This window comes from Erpetoichthys calabaricus, chromosome 17 (genome assembly GCF_900747795.2).
Source record: "Erpetoichthys calabaricus chromosome 17, fErpCal1.3, whole genome shotgun sequence".
NCBI classification, from domain to species: domain Eukaryota; kingdom Metazoa; phylum Chordata; class Cladistia; order Polypteriformes; family Polypteridae; genus Erpetoichthys; species Erpetoichthys calabaricus.
Window position 1 is genome coordinate 50,357,351 of NC_041410.2, and position 25,236 is coordinate 50,382,586.

A 25,236-nucleotide genomic window follows, 5' to 3' on the forward strand; every position below is an offset into this window, starting at 1 on the left:
ATACAATATTAATAAAAAGCGCAAACACACACACACAAAATGTATCCACATCTTGCAACTTGTATATAATATATATTGTATGTGCATATATATATGTACTGTGTATGTGTATGTATGTATATATATATATGTATGTATATATATATGTATGTGTGTATGTATATATACAGTGCATCTGGAAAGTATTCACAGCGCATCACTTTTTCCACATTTTATGTTACAGCTTTATTCCAAAATGGATTAAATTCATTTTTTTCCTCAGAAATCTACACACAACACCCCATAATGACAACGTGAAAAAAGTTTATTTGAAATTTTTGCAAATTTATTAAAAATAAAAAAATTGAGAAAGCACATGTACACAAGTATTCACAGCCTTTGCCATGAAGCTCAAAATTGAGCTCAGGTGCATCCTGTTTTCCCTGATCATCCTTGAGATGTATCTGCAGCTTAATTGGAGTCCACCTGTGGTAAATTCAGTTGATTGGACATGATTTGGAAAGGCACACACCTGTCTATATAAGATCCCACAGTTGACAGTTCATGTCAGAGCACAAACCAAGCATGAAGTCAAAGGAATTGTCTGTAGACCTTCGAGACAGGATTGTCTCGAGGCACAAATCTGGGGAAGGTTACAGAAAAATTTCTGCTGCTTTGAAGGTCCCAATGAGCACAGTGGCCTCCATCATCCATAAGTGGAAGAAGTTCGAAACCACCAGGACTCTTCCTAGAACTGTCCGGCCATCTAAACTGAGCGATCGGGGGAGAAGGGCCTTATTCAGGGAGGTGACCAAGAACCCGATGGTCACTCTGTCAGAGCTCCAGAGGTCCTCTGTGGAGAGAGGAGAACCTTCCAGAAGGACAACCATCTCTGCAGCAATCCACCAATCAGGCATGTATGGTAGAGTGGCCAGACGGAAGCCACTCCTTAGTAAAAGGCACATGGCAGCCCGCCTGGAGTTTGCCAAAAGACACCTGAAGGACTCTCAGACCATGAGAAAGAAAATTCTCTGGTCTGATGAGACAAAGGTTGAACTCTTTAGTGTGAATGCCAGGTGTCACGTTTGGAGGAAACCAGACACCGCTCATCACCAGGCCAATACCATCCCTACAGTGAAGCATGGTGGTGGCAGCATCATGCTGTGGGGATGTTTTTCAGCAGCAGGGACTGGGAGACTAGTCAGGATAAAGGGAAAGATGACTGCAGCAATGTACATAGACATCCTGGATGAAAACCTGCTCCAGAGCGCTCTTGACCTCAGACTGGGGTGACGGTTCATCTTTCAGCAGGACAACGACCCTAAGCATACAGCCAAGATATCAAAGGAGTGGCTTCAGGACAACTCTGTGAATGTCCTTGAGTGGCCCAGCCAGAGCCCAGACTTGAATCCGATTGAACATCTCTAGAGAGTTCTTAAAATGGCTGTGCACCGACGCTTCCCATCCAACCTGATGGAGCTTGAGAGGTGCTGCAAAGAGGAATGGGCGAAACTGGCCAAGGATAGGTGTGCCAAGCTTGTGGCATCATATTCAAAAAGACTTGAGGCTGTAATTGCTGCCAAAGGTGCATCAACAAAGTATTGAGCAAAGGCTGTGAATACTTATGTACATGTGATTTCTCAGTTTTTTTATTTTTAATAAATTTGCAAAAACCTCAAGTAAACTTTTTTCACGTTGTCATTATGGGGTGTTGTGTGTAGAATTCTGAGGAAAAAAATGAATTTAATCCATTTTGGAATAAGGCTGTAACATAACAAAATGCGGAAAAAGTGATGTGCTGTGTGTGTGTGTGTGTATATATATATATATATATATATATATATATATATATATATATATATATATATATATATATATATATATATGGTTGAAATAGTTTACTGTCAAATAAATGCAAAGAGTACACGACACGTGTTTCGCCCTCATTCTGGGCTCATCAGGTGTACACACTCCACTGCACTCCCTCTCGGGAATCGAACCTCGGACGTCAGCGCCAGAGGCGATGCCCCTAACGTTGCGCCACGGCGTGTGGTTCGTTTATTTGACAGCATGTAGATCGGGGTAATTACATTCACGGCATTCGAAGTCTGTGTCACAATCTGATTGTATGGGTGGTTACCTACCAGGTAACGCTTGTGGTTGGCCAGCAATCTGCTAACATCCGCCACGGTGCCCTCAGTTTGTGAGGAGCAGATCATAGAATGGTTGAAATATTTTACTGTCAAATAAATGCAAAGAGTACACGACACGTGTTTCGCCCTCATTCTGGGCTCATCAGGTGTACACACTCCACTGCACTCCCTCTCGGGAATCGAACCTCAGACGTCAGCGCTACCTGGTAGGTAACCACCCATACAATCAGATTGTGATACAGACTTCGAATGCCGTGAATGTAATTACCCCGATCTACATGCTGTCAAATAAACGAACCACACGCCGTGGCGCAACGTTAGGGGCATCGCCTCTGGCGCTGACGTCCGAGGTTCGATTCCCGAGAGGGAGTGCAGTGGAGTGTGTACACCTGATGAGCCCAGAATGAGGGCGAAACGCGTGTCGTGTACTCTTTGCATTTATTTGACAGTAAACTATTTCAACCATTCTATGATCTGCTCCTCACAAACTGAGGGCACCGTGGCGGATGTTAGCAGATTGCTGGCCAACCACAAGTGTTATCTGGTAGGTAACCACCCATACAATCAGATTGTGACACAGACTTCGAATGCCGTGAATATATATATATATATATATATATATATAGATATATATATATATATATATATATATATATATCTATATATATATAAAATATATATATACACACACACACTATATATACACTATATAATTTATATATATATATATATATATATATATAATATAGATATATATACATATATAGATACATAGATATATCTCTTTAATTGAAGAGCATTTATTCATTTAGGAACAAAATCCCACATTAAGAAATAAATTTTTTACATGAAATCATGTGTGCCACAATTATTGGCACCCCTAACAATTCTAAAATAAATGTAATTGAAGCATTTTTGTAATTTCTAGTTTAGTTTTTAAAGTTGATCAGATTAAATTGGAACTTTTAATTAGTAATTAATGACTCCCTGTGTCCCTGGGGTATAAATATGACAGCAACAATAAGTAATCCCTCTGGATACAAATGTTTGTATTCTGTAGTAACGTTGTATGAATGATTCAGCACATTAATTTCCGTTGAATTGTGGTAGAATATGAATGACAACCATTAAAGTATTAGATAAAATTGACACTTAATAAATAATACTCCAGATGCGCACCATATATTGCCCCATCCTTGGTTTTTCACATAAGGTTTGATGGCAGTAATTTCTTTTTCAATAGATTAAAAGTCAAATTCTGAATACTTCCTCTGATGTATAAAATGATTTGTCAATCATAATAACCATAACTGACTGAAAAAAAGAAAAAATAATTACACAGCAATCACAGATAGATAGATAGATACTTTATTAATCCCAAGGGGAAATTCACATACTCCAGCAGCAAAAAACATTAAATTAAAGAGTAATAAAAATGCAGGTAAAAACAGACAATAACTTCGAATAATGTTAACGTTTACCTCCCCAGGTGGAATTGAAGACTTGCATAGTTTGGGGGAGGAACGATCTCCTCAGTCTGTCAGTGGAACAGGACAGTGACAGCAGTCTGTCGCTGAAGCTGCTTCTCTGTCTGGAGATGACACTGTTTAGTGGGTGCAATGGATTCTCCATAATTGATAGGCGCCTGCTCAGCGCCCGTCGCTCTGCCATGGATGTCAAACTGTCCATCTCCATGCCTACAATAGAGCCTGCTTTCCTCACCAGTTTGTCCAGGCGTGAGGCGTCCTTCTTCTTAATGCTGCCTCCCCAGCACACCACCGCATAGAAGAGGGCGCTCACCACAACCGTGTGATAGAACATCTGCAGCATCTTGTTGCATTTAATAATAATATATCTTATTTCAGATAGATGTCTGGTAGAAGAAAACTCGCAACCTGCTGCATAAGTCAACCAAAAATGGCTATTAACAAATACAAAATGGCATTGATCACAATCTGACATGGCATTGCAAATGACAGCATTAAAACATTTTAAGTTTAATAACAATATCCAAAATGCAAAATAAGCAATGTGATAAAAAAATATCCTGATGAAAATCTCAAAATCTAGTACATACTTACCCCAAAAGGACCGAAGCTGTTGGTGCTGTGAATGTGTGGTATTGAATAATTATGTAAATAGCATTTTTCCATTGTTCACTAATTTTTTTTTCTAAAACAAATGTTACATTAAATTAATAGTTTCAGTGCCATGAGTACTCTGTAATAGTTGTATTTCAATTATAGCATAGGATTTGTTATTCAGAAGAGTTAGAGAATTGGCCAGAAATCTAAATTCTTTTGCAAGACACTATTGTAGAAAAGTAGACAATAATCAGAAAAATATTTGGGGCACCAGCCAGCAATCACTGTAAATTGTTGGAAAATGATGGGGTTCTTTTTTTTTTAGCAAATGTGATGTGAGTCCATGTATTGAGTAACACCATGATGGAAGGTTAGAAGTTTATATGGCTTCTTGGCTGTTCAAGATGGGATTAAGAGGTTAAAATTGAAGTGACATCCTGGATCCTTGACATTCGGAGCTTCTGGTCTGTAGATAAACAGCATGTGAAAAACAGCTCCCCCTCTTGACTAAGGTTGGAATTATCGACAATAGAAAAGCCCTTTGATTGCCTCCTGCTTACAGTATACATGTGTTTCACTATATACTTACTGTACAATTTAGTCTGTGTATTTTGGTAAGTGTAAAAGGTTGTCTATGGACATTTTCTCATACATGATTTCCTGCTGTTTCCTTTGCGTAACGCAAGGTTGTAATTGTTTATTTGCATGCATGCATAATAAATAAATATGCACACTCTAAATGGCAGCTGATTTCAGCATGACCCCACTCAATTAGAACTTTCTGGACTTAAAACAGTAAATCTAAGATATTCATTTTCATGAAATGTAAAAATTATTGCATAATTAACACTTAAAACGTGTCTTATATAATTCTTTATTAAAAGAATATGGCTAAGTTATAGCTTTTGAAAAAGTTATGCAGCAAGAATTGCAAAAATTGGAGATAAACTAGTTAAGAGCCAGATGTGCCAGCTAGGGTTGTATTGATGTGTAAATATGACTTGGTAATATGTAATAAGCAAGTTCCATGGTATTTAATTGAATCTTTGTGCATTTTGTTTGGCCTCGTAAAATACAACTTTCAAGTGTGTAAAACTGTTCCAACATTTTTTTCTCTTCAGAATGATACTTGACTGCAGTTATTCACTAAATTCTTGTTATTTATAAACTGTTTTTTGCTGTGGGAGCATGTACTGATACGGCATGTTTACACCCAGGCACTGTTGTATATGTACTTGTACAGGCTAAAAATTACTAGGGTATCTTTACTATATCACTTCTGTAAATTGGAATAAAAGTTCTTTGAAATACCCATCCCTAATATTTACATTTTTACTCCTGAGATACAAGTGTAATTTATTTACTTGCCTAAACAGTATTTTTAATATTGTATTCTGTGCTTTGATTATAAATGTATATTTACGAAATGTATGGAAGTGCACTTAAAATGTGATGAAGAAAAATTGAACATGTAACTATGGAAATTTGAAGAAAATGTAATGAGCATTGGATTTAATTCTCATTGCTCTTCTTTTCTGTCTTAATGTTATCCTGTATTAGCAGGAATGTGCAACATTGATACAGAGCTAATGATAATGTTATCGTTTTAATGTTGTATAATGCTCTTTCTTTTTCAGAGGAGATGGCTACTTATCTTCGTTATGTGAGACGGTTAGATTTCTTTGAAAAGCCAGATTATGAGTATTTAAGAGCACTGTTTACAGAACTGTTCGAGAGGAAAGGCTACACCTTTGATTATACCTATGACTGGGTGGGACGACAGATAGTAAGTAGTTGATAATGCATGTATTTTCTAATGTCTTGTGTTTAGGTAAAAAAAAAAAAAAATAGTGAATTTATGTTACAATTTGTTTGGCACTGTACTCTAATGCTGTTCTCCATACTCTAACATTATTACTTGTTTAACTTTTTGTTGGCTTTTATTTTTAGCCTACACCGGTAGGATCTGTTCATATTGATTCTGGGGCATCTGCAATCACCAGAGAGAGTCATGTGCATAGAGACAGACCTTCTCAACAACAGCCTCTGCGAAATCAGGTTAATGGTGTTAATCATATCTTTACAGTTACTTCAGTTGTTCAGTCAAAAATTAATAAATGCTTATAAGTGCTTTGACGCATTAGTTGCTTGAGTTGAGTTAGAGGTGCTGTTTAGTATGTTTATGACGTATAGCAGCAGTATTTTACTTTTTTTTTTTTTTTTTGTTTAATTGCATTTACTTAAAATATATTCCGGTTTTATGCTGTTCTCAGAATTAAAATTTCTTAGTTACAGCTGTATTTCTTGATATATGGTATATTATAAGAAGACAAATAAGGGAACTTTACCGATACAATAATGAACAGGTCTTTTGAATACTTTGTGCTTGTTAAGAAGTTGATTACTTCTCTCCAGATTTCTACCTTTTGACTAATGAGAGCTCAAGAGAACTAACCTTCCTAACTGGGCCAATGATAAGGGTGAGGGACTCCTGAGTTTTCCTGTATGCATTATGTTTCATAAGGAAGTTTCCAGTCTGATTTATTTTTTTTTAATAACACGTACATACAGTGCCCTCTACTAATATTTTGTCTTGGCAAATAAAAGCAAAATGGATTGTGAAAAGACTTTATCATTTATCCTCTTGATCTTTCATTCAACATATTAACAAAAATCTAACCTTTTAAAAAAGAATATTTGTTTTATATAAAAAAATATTTTTCCCTTCAATTATTTTACTTCTGTTAATGAATAGATTTAACCTTTGGGGAACATTGAGAACTGAGTCGATTACTTTACAAAAATCAACAACGGCTGCAAAGAAACTCTGCTGATATTTGCATTTGCACTTGATGAGAACCCTCAGTGCTATGATGCAGTCAATGGTAAACTTCTTAAGTGTAAAACTAGACTGTTCCGGTCACTGGTAGGTGAGCAAATGATCATGGATCCTTTCGAGGACGATCTCAGCAAGGACCTTACCAGTCACCAAGAGCAGCGTTATCCCCCTGTAGTTGCAGCAATCGAGGCAATCACCCTTCTCTTTCCAGATAAGGACAAGTAGTCACATTTTCCAGTCAGTTGGGATGACACCTGTCTCCCAAATGTAAGCAAAGATTGCTTTCAGTGTCAGGAGGACAGCCTTACCACCATCCTGGAGAAATTCACCCTGGATATTACAAATCCCTGCAGCCTTCCCCTGCTGTTAGCTAGTTCGCCACCTGTGCGATCTCAGTGAGACTGGGTTGTTCATGGTTATTTGGAGGATCAGCCTCAAGAACCGTGGACCCAGACATGTCCAGCGCCCTAGCCAGATGATCAGCATCATCCGTAAGGACTGTTCATCAGCTGCCCCGACTGCAACTCTCTGAGGAACAGATTCAAATGTGCATAATGCTTTGTTTCCTCTGTAAGCAGGATGTGCATTACTGGACCATAAATGATGTTGTCACTTACTCACAGATGCCTCTAAAAAAACGCTGTCTTATCTGCCCAAGAGTATAGACCTTAGTTGCCTCAAGCTGTGTACTGTGACTGCCCTTAATGATATACAGGGTGCCTTTTGAGAAGAAGTACCTCCTTATGGGAACACCAACACAACCCTCTGCAACTTTCAGGATCTTGTCACAGAATACCTCCCACATCACATTTGGATCGTCAGTCACACCCAACTTTGCAAGTTCTTTCACACACACACTGCATGCAAACTCATTAGAAACAACCTGATCTTGGAGTCTGGCCAGATCCAGCCGCCTCCATTCTCCTAGTACAGTGTTTCTCAAACTGTGTGCTGTGGAAGATTTGCAGATGTGCCGCGGGAGTTTCTACAAATATTTGAAATTTATACAGGTTTTCAGAACGCTACACATGCAGCGTTACACAGGTCTGCCTACTATTAAATTTTTATCCTACGTTGCGATGACGTCCCCACTTGCAACGACCAGTAATAGTAACCCGCACTCTCCCGTTTTCTCTGCCCTGCTAAATCGGAACGCTACATTTTGACGGAAAGGGGTGTTAGCTATTCAGGTTATGGAATTTTCCACTATACATATATTATTATAATGACTAAAATGTAGGCCGCCCTAGCAGACGCACAGCAGTTTTTGAATTGGTAACGATAATAATAAGCAATGTGTTTCATTTAAATTTTTAGGTGTATGCTAATAATAACAAATTATCAATAAGCGTTATTCATTGTTATCCATGGAGAAATACGTTAGCAAGAATGAAACTGCGAAAGCGTTAAAAACAAAAAAAAAGCAAGGAACCAAACGAAGGTACAAAGAAGATTACATCGGATATGGTTTCATATCTTCGGGACCTGAAGATGCTCCATTGCCATTCTGTCTGATCTGCAATTCAGCTCTGTCGATTGAGGCGATTGTTCCAAGGAAAAATGAAGAGACACTTGGAAACAAAACATCCAGCTGTAAAAGCGCAACCGAAGGAATACTTCGAAAACATCAGGGCTCAACAAAATAAACAAGCTAAGAAACTTACGAACTACCTAAAGCTGCCAGAAAAGGGATTGATTGCAAGTTATAAGGTTGCTCAGTTATTAGCAAAACGCAAGAAAGCGCATACAGAGGCTGAATCAGTCATTGTACCAGCTTTAGCAATAGTTGTTGAAACTATCCTTGGACCCAATGCCGCCGAAAAAGTTAAGAAAGTTCCTTTGTCAAATGATACTATCTCGCGCAGAATTGAAGACTTATCATCAGATTTACAAGATCAAATCTGCGAACACTTTGACGCGCCTGACGATGAAGTGTCTCTGTTGTGGTCTCTTCAAGTTGATGAATCCACTGACGTTAGCGGCAAAGCCCAGCTGCTAGCTTTTATTCGGTTCATAAAGGATGAAAAATGTGTCAACGAATTCTTATTTTGCAAAGACTTACAAACTACGACCAAAGGCGAAGATATTTTCAATGTGGTGAACGAAAACATTTTGCTCTTCAAACTACAGTGGAAAAACTGTGTCAGCGTTTGCACCGATGGCTGTCCTTCCATGCAGGGAAATAGAAAGGGATTCGTCACTCTTGTGCGTCAAGAAAATCCAAATGTATTAGTTGTTCACTGCATGATCCACAGAGAAGCTCTTGCCTTCGAATCTTTGCCGAAAGATTTGATGTCTGTTCTGGATCAAGTGATTACAGTTGTAAACTTCATCAAATCTCGACCGCTTGCATCCCGACTTTTCTCTCAGCTCTGTGAAGCAATGGATTCAGACTACAAATGCCTCCTGTATCACACCAACGTTCGTTGGCTCTCCAGGGGAAAAGTGTTAAAGCGTGTCGTCCAACTCAAGGCTGAGCTAATTTCATTCTTGGAGGCTGAAAAAAAAGACTTTGGATTTTCTATTCATGACGAGATCTGGTGGGTTAAGGTGACATTTCTCTCTGATTTATTTGACAAATTAAATTCACTGAATTTAAGTCTTCAAGGACCATCGGAAAACATCATCACTGCATCCTCAAAACTGAAGTCATTTGGTGAAAAATTGTCGTTGTGGCAAAGTAAGATCTCGAAAGGAGTCTTCGACTGCTTTCCTACTTACAATGAATGTGCTTCAAATAAAGAAATCACCCCCGAAATTCTGTACACTTTGACACACCTGCAGTCAGCATTGCTGCATTACTTCCCAACAGTTGGAAGTAATGAATATGGATGGGTCAGCTATCCATTTGGAAACAATGAAGCTACAAATCTTACAACTGAAGAAGAAAAGCAGCTCATTGATTTAAAAAACGATGCAGTTCTTAAGTCAAGTTTTGCCGAGAAAAGCCTGGATGTGTTTTGGATTTCAATCAACAAGTTATATCCTGCAATCAGTTTAAAAGCAATCAAAATAATTCTTCCATTTGCATCTTCATGGTTTTGTGAGTTTGGATTTTCAGCACTGACTGAAATCAAGTCTAAGAAAAGAGAGAGACTTCTTACAATAGACGCTGAAATGCGAGTTTGTTTGTCGATTTTGGAGCCTCGATTAGATCGCATTTGCTCTCAAAAACAGGCACATCCTTCACATTGAATGTAATACTTAAAAACAGGTAAAATAATTTTTCATTTTATTATAAAACAACTGTTGTTCTTCCTGGTGTGCCGCGAAATTTTTTTAGTTTTTTTACTGTGCCAACAGACAAAAAAGTTTGAGAAACACTGTCCTAGTAGGTGGTAGCCTACTGGGCTTAAGCTGGATCTTAAGAGTAGCAACAAGAAATCTGGTCAGAATTCACAAACTGGTCACTTCTGTTGACCCTACAATTCTGTAATAGAATCCTGCTTCTGCCCAGGAGGATGTGATCGATCACCTTCACCGCAGCACCAGTATTGGAGTACAAAGTCCAGCGATGAACCAGGCTCCAGCAAAAGTCAAAGGAACATGGAGCCACTTTCACCACGGTGGCCAGACCCATTGGGACCAGCACAGTCCTCATAGCCAGTCCTGTCAGTGCCAGATGAGTGTCATCTCACGTACACCCATCAACCACCGAGCGCAGTTGCAAATAAAATGTCTTCTGCACTGAGTCATCACTCACCATGGTTGAAGCATACACTGAGACAACAGACAAGGCATGCTGAGAGTGCCTTAATCCGTGTCTCATAATACACTCATTGAAAGGTGTGACATCGGACACTATCGGAAGGAGCTGATCCACCACAGCAACAGCTACTCCCTAAGTATGACAGCCATCACAGCGACCAGACCAATAAAGGGTGTACCCACCTACAGAGATCTGGCCAGTCCCAGAACTGTGTACCTTGGACAGTGCTGCCATTCCTCCAGCAGCAGAGGAAGATGATCATCAGATGTTCCATACATTTACACCTCCGCACCATACCAGTTCCAATCCCCAAAAGGCCTGACCCCATTGGCTTTCCAGCGGTTTCTACTATTCTGTTGATGAGGCTTCCTAGGGCTTTCCCTTTGCCCCTTCATAATGCAGCAGCCTTCCTGTGGGCTGCTGCAGCACAGCTACTCCCGCAGTGGGCAGAAAGGCTTGGGTGTAGGGTAGGGGTCCATCGGCTATGGAGCATCTGTTGGTGAGAGATTCACTGATCTTGACTTTACCAATGATGCTGTGATCTTCACAGCAGTGTGTCGTTCTGCTCAGGAATGTCTACATTATTGAGATGTTTACTTATCTTGGTAGTGACATTCATGTCTGTGGTCACTCTTCCTATGAAGTCAATAGATGGGTCATACAGTCGCATAAAAGGGGTGTATGGTGCTCCCAGTATCTCTGCAAAAGAATGAATGTCCAAGTCCTGGTGCTCTCTGTTTTGCAATATGGTTGCGAGACATGGACACTATCCAGTGACCTCAGGCGTAGACTGGACTCTTTTGGTGTACTGATCTCTTAAGAGAATCCTTGAGTACCACTGGTTCGACTTTGTGTCGAATGAACAGCTGCTCATGGAGTCCTGAATGGGCACATTACCTACATTGTGAGGAAGAGTCAGTTGAGCCACATAGCCGTAGTGCTAATTCCTAAAGGTAATCCAACTCACAGGGCCCTCATTGCTGTGGACCAAGCTGGCTACACCAGGCTAAAAGGATGGCCACATAACACCTAGCTGTGGCAGATAGATGGTCATTTCTGGAGGGTGGGACTGGACCATATGTCTGTCTGGGAGGTTGCCTACCAGGATTCTGAACTGTTTTTGTCGTGTTCTGGGTGTGGTAATGCACTGTACCACTGCATGCTCCCTGAACTGACCTGAACATTGAGAACCCCTCCCTATACAAGTCTTATGTACTCTGGTTATCTGCAGGTGGGGGAAAAAAAACCTTTACTATCTCATTTTGAATTCAAAATATAATATGTGAGGTTAACATTGTTATTGCTCAATTAATATGGTAGACTGGTGAGTATTTAACACTGAAAAAAATCCAGAATTAAGGCTGTTACATAGGATTACTGTATTATTATTATTAGGAAAAAATAAGTATATAAAACAACTAGTAGACTTTCCTCCATGCTTCTGCTTGCACAATAAGCAAATTGGTGGCTGTCTTGAAATCACTTGATCACTTTCATTAAGGTGTTTCTTCGCTATGGGTTTAAAACTTGTCTTTGGTTAAACTGCTTGGCTTGATAAGTGTCTGTACTGGAGTAATGATTGACTGCTTGAGCAGTTTTCAGGAGCTGCCATAAAAGCCATCTCACTGCCATGTTGGTTTTGACAAGGTGTAAATATTTCTCCACTTCAGCTTTGCTGAGCTTCATCATAGATCTATTTCTGACATTTTCTACCCAACATGTTAGTTTTCAGTACTGAATTAATTGCTTTCAAGTCTTGTTAAAGACTTTTTTTGTTCATTAGCAATGAATTTGTGGTAATTTTCTATAGTGTTTTCTGATGTTTTTTTTTTTTTTTGTAGCATCCTTAGCATTCTGTAGTAGTTTTTAGACTTTACCAGACCTACTTTCGATTGGTTAGCATTTTCTTAACTCTTTCGAGGCAGGTGTCGACTTACAATGACACACAGTATTGTCTCCACGCAGTGGCTGGACGCCACACCAAAGCGTTGAACACTACGATAAGCTGGGGCTGGTACATCACTTTCGTTTCCTGAACCCTTGCATCCAAATCTCAGTGTGATTAAGCCTGTGTCTGATTCAGCCATAAAATGCAAAACGTTGTCCACGGAGTATTTTGGTTTGCACGTGTAGAACTGTAAATACCTGGGAGTGCAGCTGGATGATAAAGTGGACTGGACTGCCAATACTGATGCTCTGTGCAAGAAAGGACAGAGCCGACTATACTTTCTTAAAAGGCCGGTGTCCTTCAACATCTGCAATAAGATGCTGCAGATGTTCTATCATGGTTGTGGTGAGCGCCCTCTTCTACAAGGTGGTATGCTGGGGAGGCAGCATAAAGAAGAGGGACGCCTCACACCTGGACAAACTGGTGAGGAAGGCAGGTTCTATTGTAGGCATGGAGCTGGACAGTTTGGCATCCGTGGCAGAGCGATGGGCGCTGAGCAAGCTCCTGTCAATCATGGAGAATCCACTGCATCCACTGACAACAGTATCCTCTCCAGACAGAGGAGCAGCTTCAGCAACAGACTGCTGTCACTGTCCTGCTCCACTGACAGACTGAGGAGATCCCCCACACTATGCAACTCTTCAATTCCACCCCGGGGAGTAAACATTAACATTATACAAAGTTACTGTCTGTTATACCTGCATTTTTATCATTCTTTAATATTGTTTTTTATCAGTATGCTGCTGTTGAAGTATGTGAATTTCCCCTTGGGGATTAATAAAGTGTGTGTCTATCTGTCTGTCTGTCTGTGCAAAAGGAGATGTTTTTATTCCCATAATTCCATTGATTCTAACAGATTTGCCGTTTGATTTTAAGAGGCTACAATTTCCAGTTTGTTTGGCTTTTGCCATATCGATAAATGTTGAAAATTGCTGGAATCAATTTGGAAACAGCCTGTTTCTCACATGGACAACTTTATGTGGCATGTGCAAGGGTGGGAAGTCCTTGGAACCTTTGACAGAATCTGGGAAGTCGTCCTGTGCTTTTAGACAAACAGCAAGAAAAGATCCTTTAATGATTTCAGGCCTTTCTATTTTGTCCTTTAAATTAAAATGGACACTATTTCTGCAAGAGAAAACGTCAATGAAGAAGAAACAGTTTGCACTATCTAAAAATCAGAAACCCTCATTTATAAAAGTTTGCTGCAGATGACTTAGCTTATTGTCAATATCTTTACACGTTTTTTTAAGACTTATTGACTGAAATGGGCTTTGACGAAAACAGTTAGGGCTTTGCTACAGGATACACCCTCCGCAAGTTAAGCAAGTAAAAATAAAATATATATTTCTGTTTTATTTAAACCTTTTAAGTTCGTATGCATAGCCCCATTTGGCTGTTTAATTTTTTTTTTTCTTCAGTAATATTTAATCTCCTTAAAGAAAAAGAACATATCCATTTTACTTTTTTTGTATCTCTTTAGTAATATTTTAGTGTAAAAGAATAACCAGTATTTAAACCTTTTATGTTACTTTATACATTTATTTTACACAATGTTGAAAAATTAATAAGAAAGCTACATATTTTGGCAGCTGCTGCTTTCATTTTCAATGAAATGAAAAAAGCTCTCCAAGAGAAAACGTCAATGAAGAAGAAACAGTTTGCACTATCTAAAAATCAGAAGCCCTCATTTATAAAAGTTTGCTGCAGATGACTTAACTGAAAATAAATGAATAGTTCCTATGTGTATAATACATATTTATCTATTTTACTTATGCCTTTATTCCACCAACTTACAACATCTGAGGTACAATTTGTTACATTACTTTTGTTTTTTGCAGCACAGGCAGGTGAAGTGACTTCCTCACGGTCACACAGTGGTGTCAGTACCAGGATTTGAACTGACAAGCTCCGGGTTTACTGAAATATTACTGAACAAAGAAAAAAAATGAAAACGGGCAAATACGGCTATGCATACAGATGTCCATTCATCCATTATCCAACCTGCCATATCCTAAATACAGGAGCCAATAAGTACATATGTATATATACAGTATATATATATATATATATATATATATATATATATATATATATATGTATATATGTATGTGAATATGTATGTATATATGTATGTCTATATATATATGTAGATATGTAAATTTGTATATGTATATATATGTTTATGTGGATGTGTATATGTGTATATACGTATGTATATGTAGATATGTGTATATGTAGATATATATACATATACATGTGTATATATATATATATATATATATATATATACATATGTTTATGTGTGTGTGTATATTATATATATAAAAGACAGCAACACTCATAACAATGACAACACAATTACATTGACAATCATGTTACGTTATTTTTTAAATGTTTCCTTTTTTTTTTTTTTCATAACCTCTTTAACACACTACTTCTCCGCTGCGAAGCGCGGGTATTTTGCTAGTATATATATATGGTTGAAAATTGTTTTACTGTCAAATAATGCAAAGAGTACGCTACAAGTGTTTCGCCCTAATTCTGGGCTCATCAGGCGTACACACTCACTGCACTCCCTCTCGGGAATCGAACCTCGGATGTCAGCGCTAGAGGCGAAGCCCCTAACATTGCGCCACGGCGTGTGGTTCGTTCATTTGACAGCATGTAGATTAGCCGACTTGCTGACCAACCACAAGCGTTACCTGGTAGGTAACCACCCATACAATCAGATTGTGATTCAGACTACGAATGCCATGAATATATATATAAAATATATATATATATATATATATATATATATATATATATATACACACACACACACAGAGTTGGGTCCCTAAATATTTGGACAGAGACAATTTTTTTATAATTTTGGTTCTGTACATTACCACAGTGAATTTTAAATGAAACAACTCAGATGCAGTTGAAGTGCAGACTTTCAGCTTTAATTCAGTGGGGTGAACAAAACGATTGCATAAAAATGTGAGGTAACTAAAGCATTTTTTTAACACAATCCCTTCATTTCAGGGTCTCAAAAGTAATTGGACAATTGACTCAAAGGCTATTTCATGGGTAGGTGTGGGTAAAGTTATGTCATTATCAATTAACACTAGAATTACCAGAGTCTACGAAAAAACTCGTAGATCCGGCCCACCTTAAAACCGTTCTCACCTCTCTTTTGTCTTCTAAATGTGCCGATTAAGACGAGCAGCAAAAAGCCGGCTATTCCATCCCCCACCATTGCTAAACGTTCACTAAGTTTTCCCAGCTCGTGCCTTGTTTGATTATCTGGGAGTGACTGAACTGGAGTTTTAGAGTGGAAATAATAGATCGTTATTTGGAGAACACACATTTCATATGTGTTCCGTTTCTATAGTAATCTGTGTAAACACATTGTTAAAACAGAAACTTTTTCATATTTTAGTAATAAATGTTACAAAATGTAGGCATAAACTATAGAATGCGTGAAGCCTGACGGCCAAACATCAAATAAACACTTTCACAAAAGGTTCAAGGATGTGACAACAACTTCCGAGGCGTAACACTGAGATTTGCTGACACAGAGCACGGCTGCCCTGCTGCGCCATAGAGACCAGAGTTCGATTACCCGCTGGGGAGGAAGAGTTTTTTTTTTTTTCTTTGTAACCTCAAACGGACATAAAAATTTATAAATTGGTATGCACTGTAAATCGCTAAGTTTAAAATGTCGATCACGGTTATTTCTGTTGATTAATTCATGCTTTTTTGTTTAGAGTCAGAACAGGAGCTTATTCAGCTTCTGATCTGACTCTAAGTAACAGCGCCAGTATAAATCACACCCAATCTGATGCTGTTCATTTTCAAATAATATTGCATTACTTCGACGATGTTTTCTGATTGGTACTATTTGCGTCATAAAATGATTTCTTCAAAACATCACATATATTTGTTGTGAGATAATGAATAGAGCTGCAAATTACAGGTGCTTGTTCAGTGTAATAGGAACCATAGCACACAGAGGTGTGTACACTGCAATAAGTACACATGTCGTAAATGTAGGAAGGGCGCTCCTTGGGTGAGCTATAGCGCGTCTTTATGTGAAAAGAGCAGTGTCAGATGGGGAGTGTCTGATGATTGCATATAGCGCTGAAGTTACTGCTCTTTACTATGCTTTCCTCTGCATGTCCTGGAGTACAAAAGAAAAAGCATACAACAACATGTGGTTACTGGCAAGACTGGGGGGAAAAAAAACACGCGGTCGTATGTATTGTGATACATTGCAGAGCTATAGCGCGTCTTTATGTGAAAACAGCAGTGTCAGATGGGGTAGGGAAGGATCCTGAACGCGACTGAGAGAAAAGTGAATAAACAAAAACAAAGCTAACCTTTACAAATATCATAAATTACCTTTCGATTCCCAGTCAGCAACTGATACTGTTGCGCCACAGGGCCGTCGTAGTAAATGAGTGTCAATGTCGCACACTAAGGTGGCTTTTTTTTTTTTCTTCAGTTATATTTTTGAATAAAAGCGCACTTGTTCTGTTATATTTGTACCTTTCGTGAAAGTGTTTCTTTGATATTTGGACTTCAGGCATCATGCATTATATAGTTTATGCCTACATTTTGTCATTTACTACTAGAATATGAAAAGCGTTTCTGTTTTAAAAATGTGTTTACACAGATTACTGTAGAAAACGGAACACACATGAAATGCGTGTGTTCCAAATAATGATCTTTTATTTCCACTCTAAAAACTCCACTTCACTCCCAGATAATCAATCAAGGCATGAGATGGGAGAAGTTTGTGCACGTTCTAAGTTGGTGGGGGGGTGGAATAGTCGGCTGTTTGCAGCTTGTCTTTATCTGCACATTTAGAGGACAAGGGACGCTGGCGGAGAGGTGTGAACAGATATAAGAAGCGGTTTAAGGTGAGACGGATCTACGAGACCCTCCTTTAACCGTCACCTTATCGTGGTGGAGGGGTTTGCGTGTCCCAATGATCCTAGGAGCTCTGTTGTCCGGGGCTTTATGCCCCTGGTAGGGCCACCCAAGGCAAACTGGTCCTAGGTGAGGGATGAGACAAAGAGCGGTTAAACAAACCTCCTATGAAGAAAAACCATTTTGGACGGCGTTTTCCCTTGCCCGGACGCGGGTCACCGGGGCCCCACTCTGGAGCCAGGCCTGGAGGTGGGGCTCGATGGCGAGCGCCTGGTGGCCGGGCCTGCACCCATGGGGCTCGGCCGGGCACAGCCCGAAGAGGCAACGTGGGTCCCCCCTTCCCATGGGCTCACCACGTATGGGAGGGGCCAAGGAGGTCGGGTGCAGTGTGAGTTGGGTGGTGGCCGAAGGCGGGGACCTTGGCGGTCCGATCCTCGGCTACAGAAACTGGCTCTTGGGACGTGGAATGTCACCTCTCTGAAGGGGAAGGAGCCTGAGCTAGTGCGCGAAGTTGAGAGGTTCCGGCTAGATATAGTCGGGCTCACCTCGACGCACAGCTTGGACTCTGGAACCAATCTCCTTGAGAGGGGCTGGACTCTCTACCACTCTGGAGTTGCCCCCGGTGAGAGGCGCCGAGCAGGTGTGGGTATACTTATTGCCCCCCAACTTGGAGCCTGTACATTGGGGTTTACCCCGGTGGACGAGAGGGTAGCCTCCCTTCGCCTTCGGGTGGGGGGACGGGTCCTAACTGTTGTTTGTGCGTATGCACCGAACAGCAGTTCGGAGTACCCACCCTTTTTGGAGTCCCTGGAGGGGGGTGCTAGAGGGCATACCTTCTGGGGACTCCCTCGTTCTGCTGGGAGACTTCAATGCTCACGTGGGCAATGACAGTGAGACCTGGAAGGGCGTGATTGGGAGGAATGGCCCCCCCTGATCTGAACCCGAGCGGTGTTTTGTTATTGGACTTCTGTGCTCGTCACGGATTGTCCATAACGAACACCATGTTCAAGCATAGGGGTGTTCATATGTGCACTTGGCACCAGGACACCCTAGGCCTCAGTTCGATGATCGACTTTGTGGTCGTGTCGTCGGACTTGCGGCCACATGTCTTGGACACTCGGGTGATGAGAGGGGCGGAGCTGTCAACTGATCACCACCTGGTGGTGAGTTGCTTCGATGGTGGGGGAGGATGCCGGTCAGGCGTGGTAGGCCCAAAACGTGTTGTGAGGGTCTGCTGGGAACGTCTGGCAGAGCCCCCTGTCAGAAGTAGCTTCAACTCCCACCTCCGGCAGAACTTCTACCACATCCCGAGGGAGGTGGGGGACATTGAGTCCGAATGGGCCATGTTCCGTGCCTCTATTGTTGAGGCAGCTGACCGGAGCTGTGGCCGTAAGGTGGTCGGTGCCTGTCGTGGCGGCAATCCCCGAACCCGCTGGTGGACACCGGCGGTGAAGGATGCCGTCAAGCTGAAGAAGGTGTCCTACGGGACCCTTTTGTCCTGTGGGACCCCGGAGGCAGCTGATAGGTACCGGCAGGCCAAGCGGAATGCGGCTTTGGTGGTTGCTGAGGCAAAAACTCGGGCGTGGGGAGGAGTTTGGGGAGGCCATGGATAATGACTTTCGGACGGCTTCGAGGAGATTCTGGTCCACCATCCGGCGTCTCAGGAGGGGGAAACAGTGCAGTGTCAACACTGTATATGGTGGGGATGGTGCGCTGCTGACCTCGACTCGGGACGTTGTGGGTCGGTGGGGGGAATACTTCGAAGACCTCCTCAATCCCATTAACATGCCTTCCAATGAGGAAGCAGAGCCTGGGGACTCAGAGGTGGGCTCCCCCATCTCTGGGACTGAGGTCACCGAGGTGGTCAAAAAACTCCTTGGTGGCAGGGCCCCGGGGGTGGATGAGATACGCCCGGAGTTCCTCAAGGCTCTGGATGTTGTAGGACTGTCTTGGCTGACACGCCTCTGCAACATCACATGGACATCAGGGACAGTGCCTCTGGATTGGCAGACCGGGGTGGTGGTCCCCCTCTTTAAGAAGGGGGATTGGAGGGTGTGTTCCAACTACAGAGGATCACACTCCTCAGCCTCCCTGGAAAAGTCTATTCAGGGGTCCTGGAGAGGAGGGTCCGTCGGATAGTCGAGCCTCAGATTCAGGAGGAACAGTGTGGTTTTCGTCCTGGTCGCGGAACAGTGGACCAGCTCTATACCATTAGCAGGGTCCTGGAGGGTGCATGGGAGTTTGCCCAACCAGTCTACATGTGTTTTGTGGACTTAGAAAAGGCATTCGACCGTGTCCCTCGGGTACTCCGAGAGTATGGGGTACCGGCCCCCCTGATAAGGGCTGTTCAGTCCCTGTACGATCAGTGCCAGAGCTTGGTCCGCATTGCCGGCAGTAAGTCGAACCCGTTTCCAGTGAGAGTTGGACTCCGCCAGGGCTGCCCTTTGTCACCGATTCTGTTCATAACTTTTATGGACAGAATTTCTAGGCGCAGCCAGGGTGTTGAGGGGGTCTGATTTGGTGGGCTCAGGATTGGGTCACTGCTTTTTTGCAGATGATGTTGTCCTGTTTGCTTCATCAGGCCGTGATCTTCAGCTCTCTCTGGATCGGTTCGCAGCCGAGTGTGAAGCGGCTGGGATGAGAATCAGCACCTCCAAATCCGAGACCATGGTCCTCAACCGGAAAAGGGTGGAGTGCCCTCTCAGGGTTGGTAGCGAGATCCTGCCCCAAGTGGAGGAGTTCAAGTATCTCGGGGTCTTGTTCACGAGTGAGGGAAGAATGGAGCGTGAGATCGACAGGCGGATCGGTGCGGCATCCGCAGTAATGCGGGCGTTGCATCGGTCTGTCGTGGTGAAAAAGGAGCTGAGCCGCAAGGCGAAGCTCTCAATTTACCAGTCGATCTATGTTCCTACCCTCACCTATGGTCATGAGCTATGGGTAGTGACCGAAAGAACGAGATCGCGAATACAAGCGGCTGAAATGAGTTTCCTCCGCAGGGTGTCTGGGCTTTCCCTTAAAGATAGGGTGAGAAGCTCAGTCATCCGGGAGGGGGCTCAGAGTAGAGCCGCTGCTCCTCCGCATCGAGAGGAGTCAGATGAGGTGGCTCGGGCATCTGATCAGGATGCCTCCTGGACGCCTCCCTGGTGAGGTGTTCCAGGCACGTCCAACCGGGAGGAGACCCCGGGGAAGACCCAGGACACGCTGGAGGGACTATGTCTCTCAACTGGCCTGGGAACGCCTTGGGATTCTCCCGGAAGAGCTAGAAGAAGTGGCCAGGGAGAGGGAAGTCTGGGCATCTCTGCTCAAGCTGCTGCCCCCGCGACCCGACCTCGGATAAGCGGGAGACAATGGATGGATGGATGGATGTATCTACAAGTTTTTTCGTAGGGTCTGGTAATTCTAGTGTTAAGCAGATAAAAGACCTGGACTTGATTTGAGGTGTGGTGCTTGCATGTGGAAGATTTTCCTGTGAACAGACACCATGCGGCCAAAGGAGCTCTCCATGCAGGTGAAAGAAGCCATCCTTAAGCTACGAAAACAGAAAAAACATATCCAAGAAATTGCTACAGTATTACGAGTGGCAAAATCTACAGTTTGGTACATCCTGAGAAAGAAAGCAAGCACTGGTGAACTCAGCAACGTAAAAAGACCTGGACGTCCACGGAAGACAACAGTGGTGGATGATCGCAGAATCATTTCCATGGTGAAGAGAAACCCCTTCACAACAGCCAACCAAGTGAACAACACTCTCCAGGGGGTAGGCGTATCGATATCCAAGTCTACCATAAAGAGAAGACTGCATGAAAGTAAATACAGAGGGTGCACTGCAAGGTGCAAGCCACTCATAAGCCTCAAGAATAGAAAGGCTAGATTGGACTTTGCTAAAGAACATCTACAAAAAGCCAGCACATTTTTGGAAAAACATTCTTTGGACAGATGAAACCAAAATCAACCTCTACCGGAATGATGGCAAGAAAAAAGTATGGAGAAGGAGTGGAACAGCTCATTATCCAAAGCATACCACATCATCTGTTAAAACACGGTGGAGGCAGTGTGATGGCTTGGGCGTGCATGGCTGCCATTGGCACTGGGAAACTAGTGTTTATTGATAATGTGACACAGGACAGAAGCAGCCGAATGAATTCTGAGGTGTTCAGAGACATACTGTCTGCTCAAATCCAGCTAAATGCTGTCAAATTGATTGGGCGGCGTTTCATGATACAGATGGACAATGACCCAAAACATACAGCCAAAGCAACCCAGGAGTTTATTAAAGCAAAGTGGAGGAACATTCTTGAATGGCCAAGTCAGTCACCTGATCTTAACCCAATTGAGCATGCATTTCACTTGTTGAAGACTAAACTTCAGACAGAAAGGCCCACAAACAGCAACTGAAAGCCGCTGCAGTAAAGGTCTGGCAGAGCATTAAAAAGGAGGAAACCGAGCATCTGGTGATGTCCATGAGTTCAAGACTTCAGGCTGTCATTGCAAGCAAAGGGTTTTCAACCAAGTATTAGAAATGAACATTTTATTTCGAGATATTTAATTTGTCCAATTACTTTTGAGCCCCTGAAATGAAGGGATTGTGTTAAAAAAAAATGCTTTAGTTGCCTCACATTTTTATGCAATCATTTTGTTCACCCCACTGAATTAAAGCTGAAAGTCTGCACTTCAACTGCATCTGAGTTGTTTCATTTAAAATTCATTGTGGTAATGTACAGAACCAAAATTAGAAAAAAGTTGTCCAAATATTTATGGACCTAACTGTTTGTTTATTTATTTATTTATTTATTATGTTAGAGTAATGGTGAAAACAACTTTTTTTTATTATGCTTTGTTTCAGATTGGCACATTACAGAAAGAAATGACAGCTAGTAATTATAAAACTGATTTTTTTCTTATGTCATATGAACAAAAGTATGTATCCTTAATACATATCTCAAAGTATGTATTTTGAGGAAATTGTATTTATTTTGGTATTTTTATTATTACTGGACAATAAGCCTACCCGAATTTAATTTTGTTAAGAAAAAAATAATCCGTTAACACCTGTGGTCTATAGTTTAATTATAAAAATACCAAAGGAAACACTTTAATGTAGAACATAAGGCTTCTATTCATTTGTTTATGCAGAAGCTTAATGTAAAACATTTTTTAAAGGGATAGAGAAAAACAAATTTAGAATTGGCCAATCAAGTAAAATGAAATCTGTGCTTGGTATTGTCCTTAAAAAAAAAAAAAAAAAAAAAAAACGATCCCTAGAAATTTCTACAAGATTTAATGGAAATCCCAGGACAGATTAGTAAAAAAGATTTTGAAACATTCCAACCAGGAAAGGGTTACAATGCCATTTCTAAGGCTCTGGGACTGCACCACACTGAGAGCTGTTTGAAACAGTGGTGAATCTACCAAATGAAAGGCCAACATGCCAAATTTACCTGATGAGCATAGCTATTCATTTAAGAAGTTTCAGAAGGTTTCAGTAGATTATCCAAAGAACTCTAGGCCTTACTAATCTTTGCTAAGATCAGCATTCATGACTCAAAGATAAGAGAGAATAAAAACGAGATTCATGGGAGAGTCGCATGGGGGAAAACGGTGCCATCCTGGAGTAACATCAGTGCTTGCCATGTATTTGCAAAGAGACAATCCTTTTGCAATGTTCTATGCACAAACAACTGAAAAGTAAAACTCTTTAGATGACACAGGTCCCACTATGTCCTGGTGTAAAACTAATACAGTATTCACCAGTAAGATTATAATTTGTGCAATAAACCATGGGGGTGATATTGTGATGGTGTAGGTACTTTGCTACCTCAGGATCTGAAAGATTCCTTGTTATTGAAAGAACCATGAATTCAACAATTTAGATTAGGTAGACTTTTAATTAACCCAGAGTAAAATTTGTATGCAGCAGGGAAGTATAAATCTTAAGGCATTGTTACACAGATAGAAGAAAATAAGCAAAAACACAACAACTGAAAACTAGTGTAATAGAACATACAGTAAGGATTAGTACAAAGAAAAATATTGCCTTTAACACTGCACAAAATAATTTCAAATTTAACAGCACGTCTACCAGTAACATAATTCAAAATGTGTATAATTCTCAGAGTACAAGTTCTTAAATTTGTTGCTTTTTACCCTTGGCAACATCTGAAATTTAGGAAAAAGAGCATTACTGTTGTCTGATTTTAATTTAGTTAGCCACCTTTCTAGTCTGTTATAAGATAGCTCAGTGACATGCATCTGCTGCAGACCTACAATTTTACTGCTGATTGTTAGTGTTGTTCAGATAATTTTCTTAATACTAAGGTTGCCAAACCAACATATCAAAGCAAATGTAACAACATTAATAAGACTTAATAAAAATGTGTGATTTTGCTCACTTTAAATATGTTAATCCATGAAAAACAATTTCCTTTCCACTTCTTCATATATGTCCTTTGATACCTTGGCAGAATGTATCATCTGATCGTAGAGGAGCATGGGAAGTGCAACCCAATCGACAGACAAGTACTACTTATATTGCATCCCATCTGGCAGCAGACAGGCATGGAGGATCAGTACAGGTGACTTCTTTACTTTTAATTTAAAACTTAAGAATTTGTTCTTAATAAGTGAACTGCATAACTGATATTTAATACATTATAGCAAATATATACCTTGTTTTTTTTTTTTAATCTTGTAAGGACTGCAGAAAAACCTGGCTGCCTGCTTCTGTAGGCATGCAAAATCTTTCAATAACAATTCTATTTCTACCCAGAAATTGAAATTATGTTCACCTCTTAATTCCAGTACTCAGAGCTGGGTTACACAAGATTATAGGTTTTATAAGTTGCTTTTCATACCTTCATTTTTTAAAAATATTTTATTTTTAAACATACACTTTGGATAATGCTTTCAGGAATGATGTGTTGCTTCATTGTTTAATAATAATAATAAAATAAAGCTGCTTAAAGTTTTTACATGGGTAACATATGTACTTGGACCTTCACATTGTGAATCTTAATCTATGTGATAGAACAGCCTCTCAATAATAATCTGGATTCTATCTCTGAAATTTGTTAAGGTGGCTAGCAGATACATATATAAACCCATGACGCATAGTTTTAGGAAGTCATTGTGAACTGAGGAATTCAAAGGACTGGAAATGGCAAATAATATCCTGTTATGTAGAAAGGGTGACCAGACAGATCCAAACAACTATATGGACAGTAAGCTTTACGTGCCATCACAGGAAAGTTATGGAAGGAATTAAGGATAAGATTGATCAACCATGGTAAGAACAGGAGTTTTACTGAAACAGTCAGCTTGGGTTAAGAAGAGGGAGGTCATCTTTTACCGACATGCTGGAATTCTATGAAGAAGCAATCAAAGGTTTGATCAAAGTTTAGCATATATTTATCTTGACATTAAGAAAGCATTTGATAAATTGCCACATGAGAGGTTTAGAATCAAACCAACAGAAGTGGGAGTTCAGGGTGATCTTTGTAGATGGGTGCACAATTGGCACAGACACAGGAACCAAAGGGTTGTAGGGCGTGGAACCTTATCACAATTGGGCGATATTAATAGTGGTGTTCCACAGGGGCCAGTGCTAGGGC

At 40.9% G+C, this 25,236-nt stretch overlaps 1 protein-coding gene across 14 annotated transcripts in view; it reads left to right on the top strand.

The window, feature by feature from the left end:
• Positions 1 to 25,236, top strand: part of csnk1g1 (casein kinase 1, gamma 1) — a 286,572-nt gene that overhangs the window by 108,767 nt on the left and 152,569 nt on the right. For 2 of the 14 annotated variants that reach the window (XM_051920332.1, XM_051920342.1), the window contains exons 9-11: positions 5,854 to 6,002; positions 6,167 to 6,273; positions 24,087 to 24,201. The exons of 7 other annotated variants lie outside the window; for them this stretch is intronic. In XM_051920332.1, coding sequence (XP_051776292.1) covers positions 5,854 to 6,002; positions 6,167 to 6,273; positions 24,087 to 24,201 — 371 coding nt within the window. Of the gene's footprint in view, positions 1 to 5,853; positions 6,003 to 6,166; positions 6,275 to 24,086; positions 24,202 to 25,236 lie in introns of all 14 variants that reach the window. 5 more of the 14 variants (XM_051920339.1, XM_051920334.1, XM_051920337.1 and 2 more) reach the window with 4 other exon arrangements.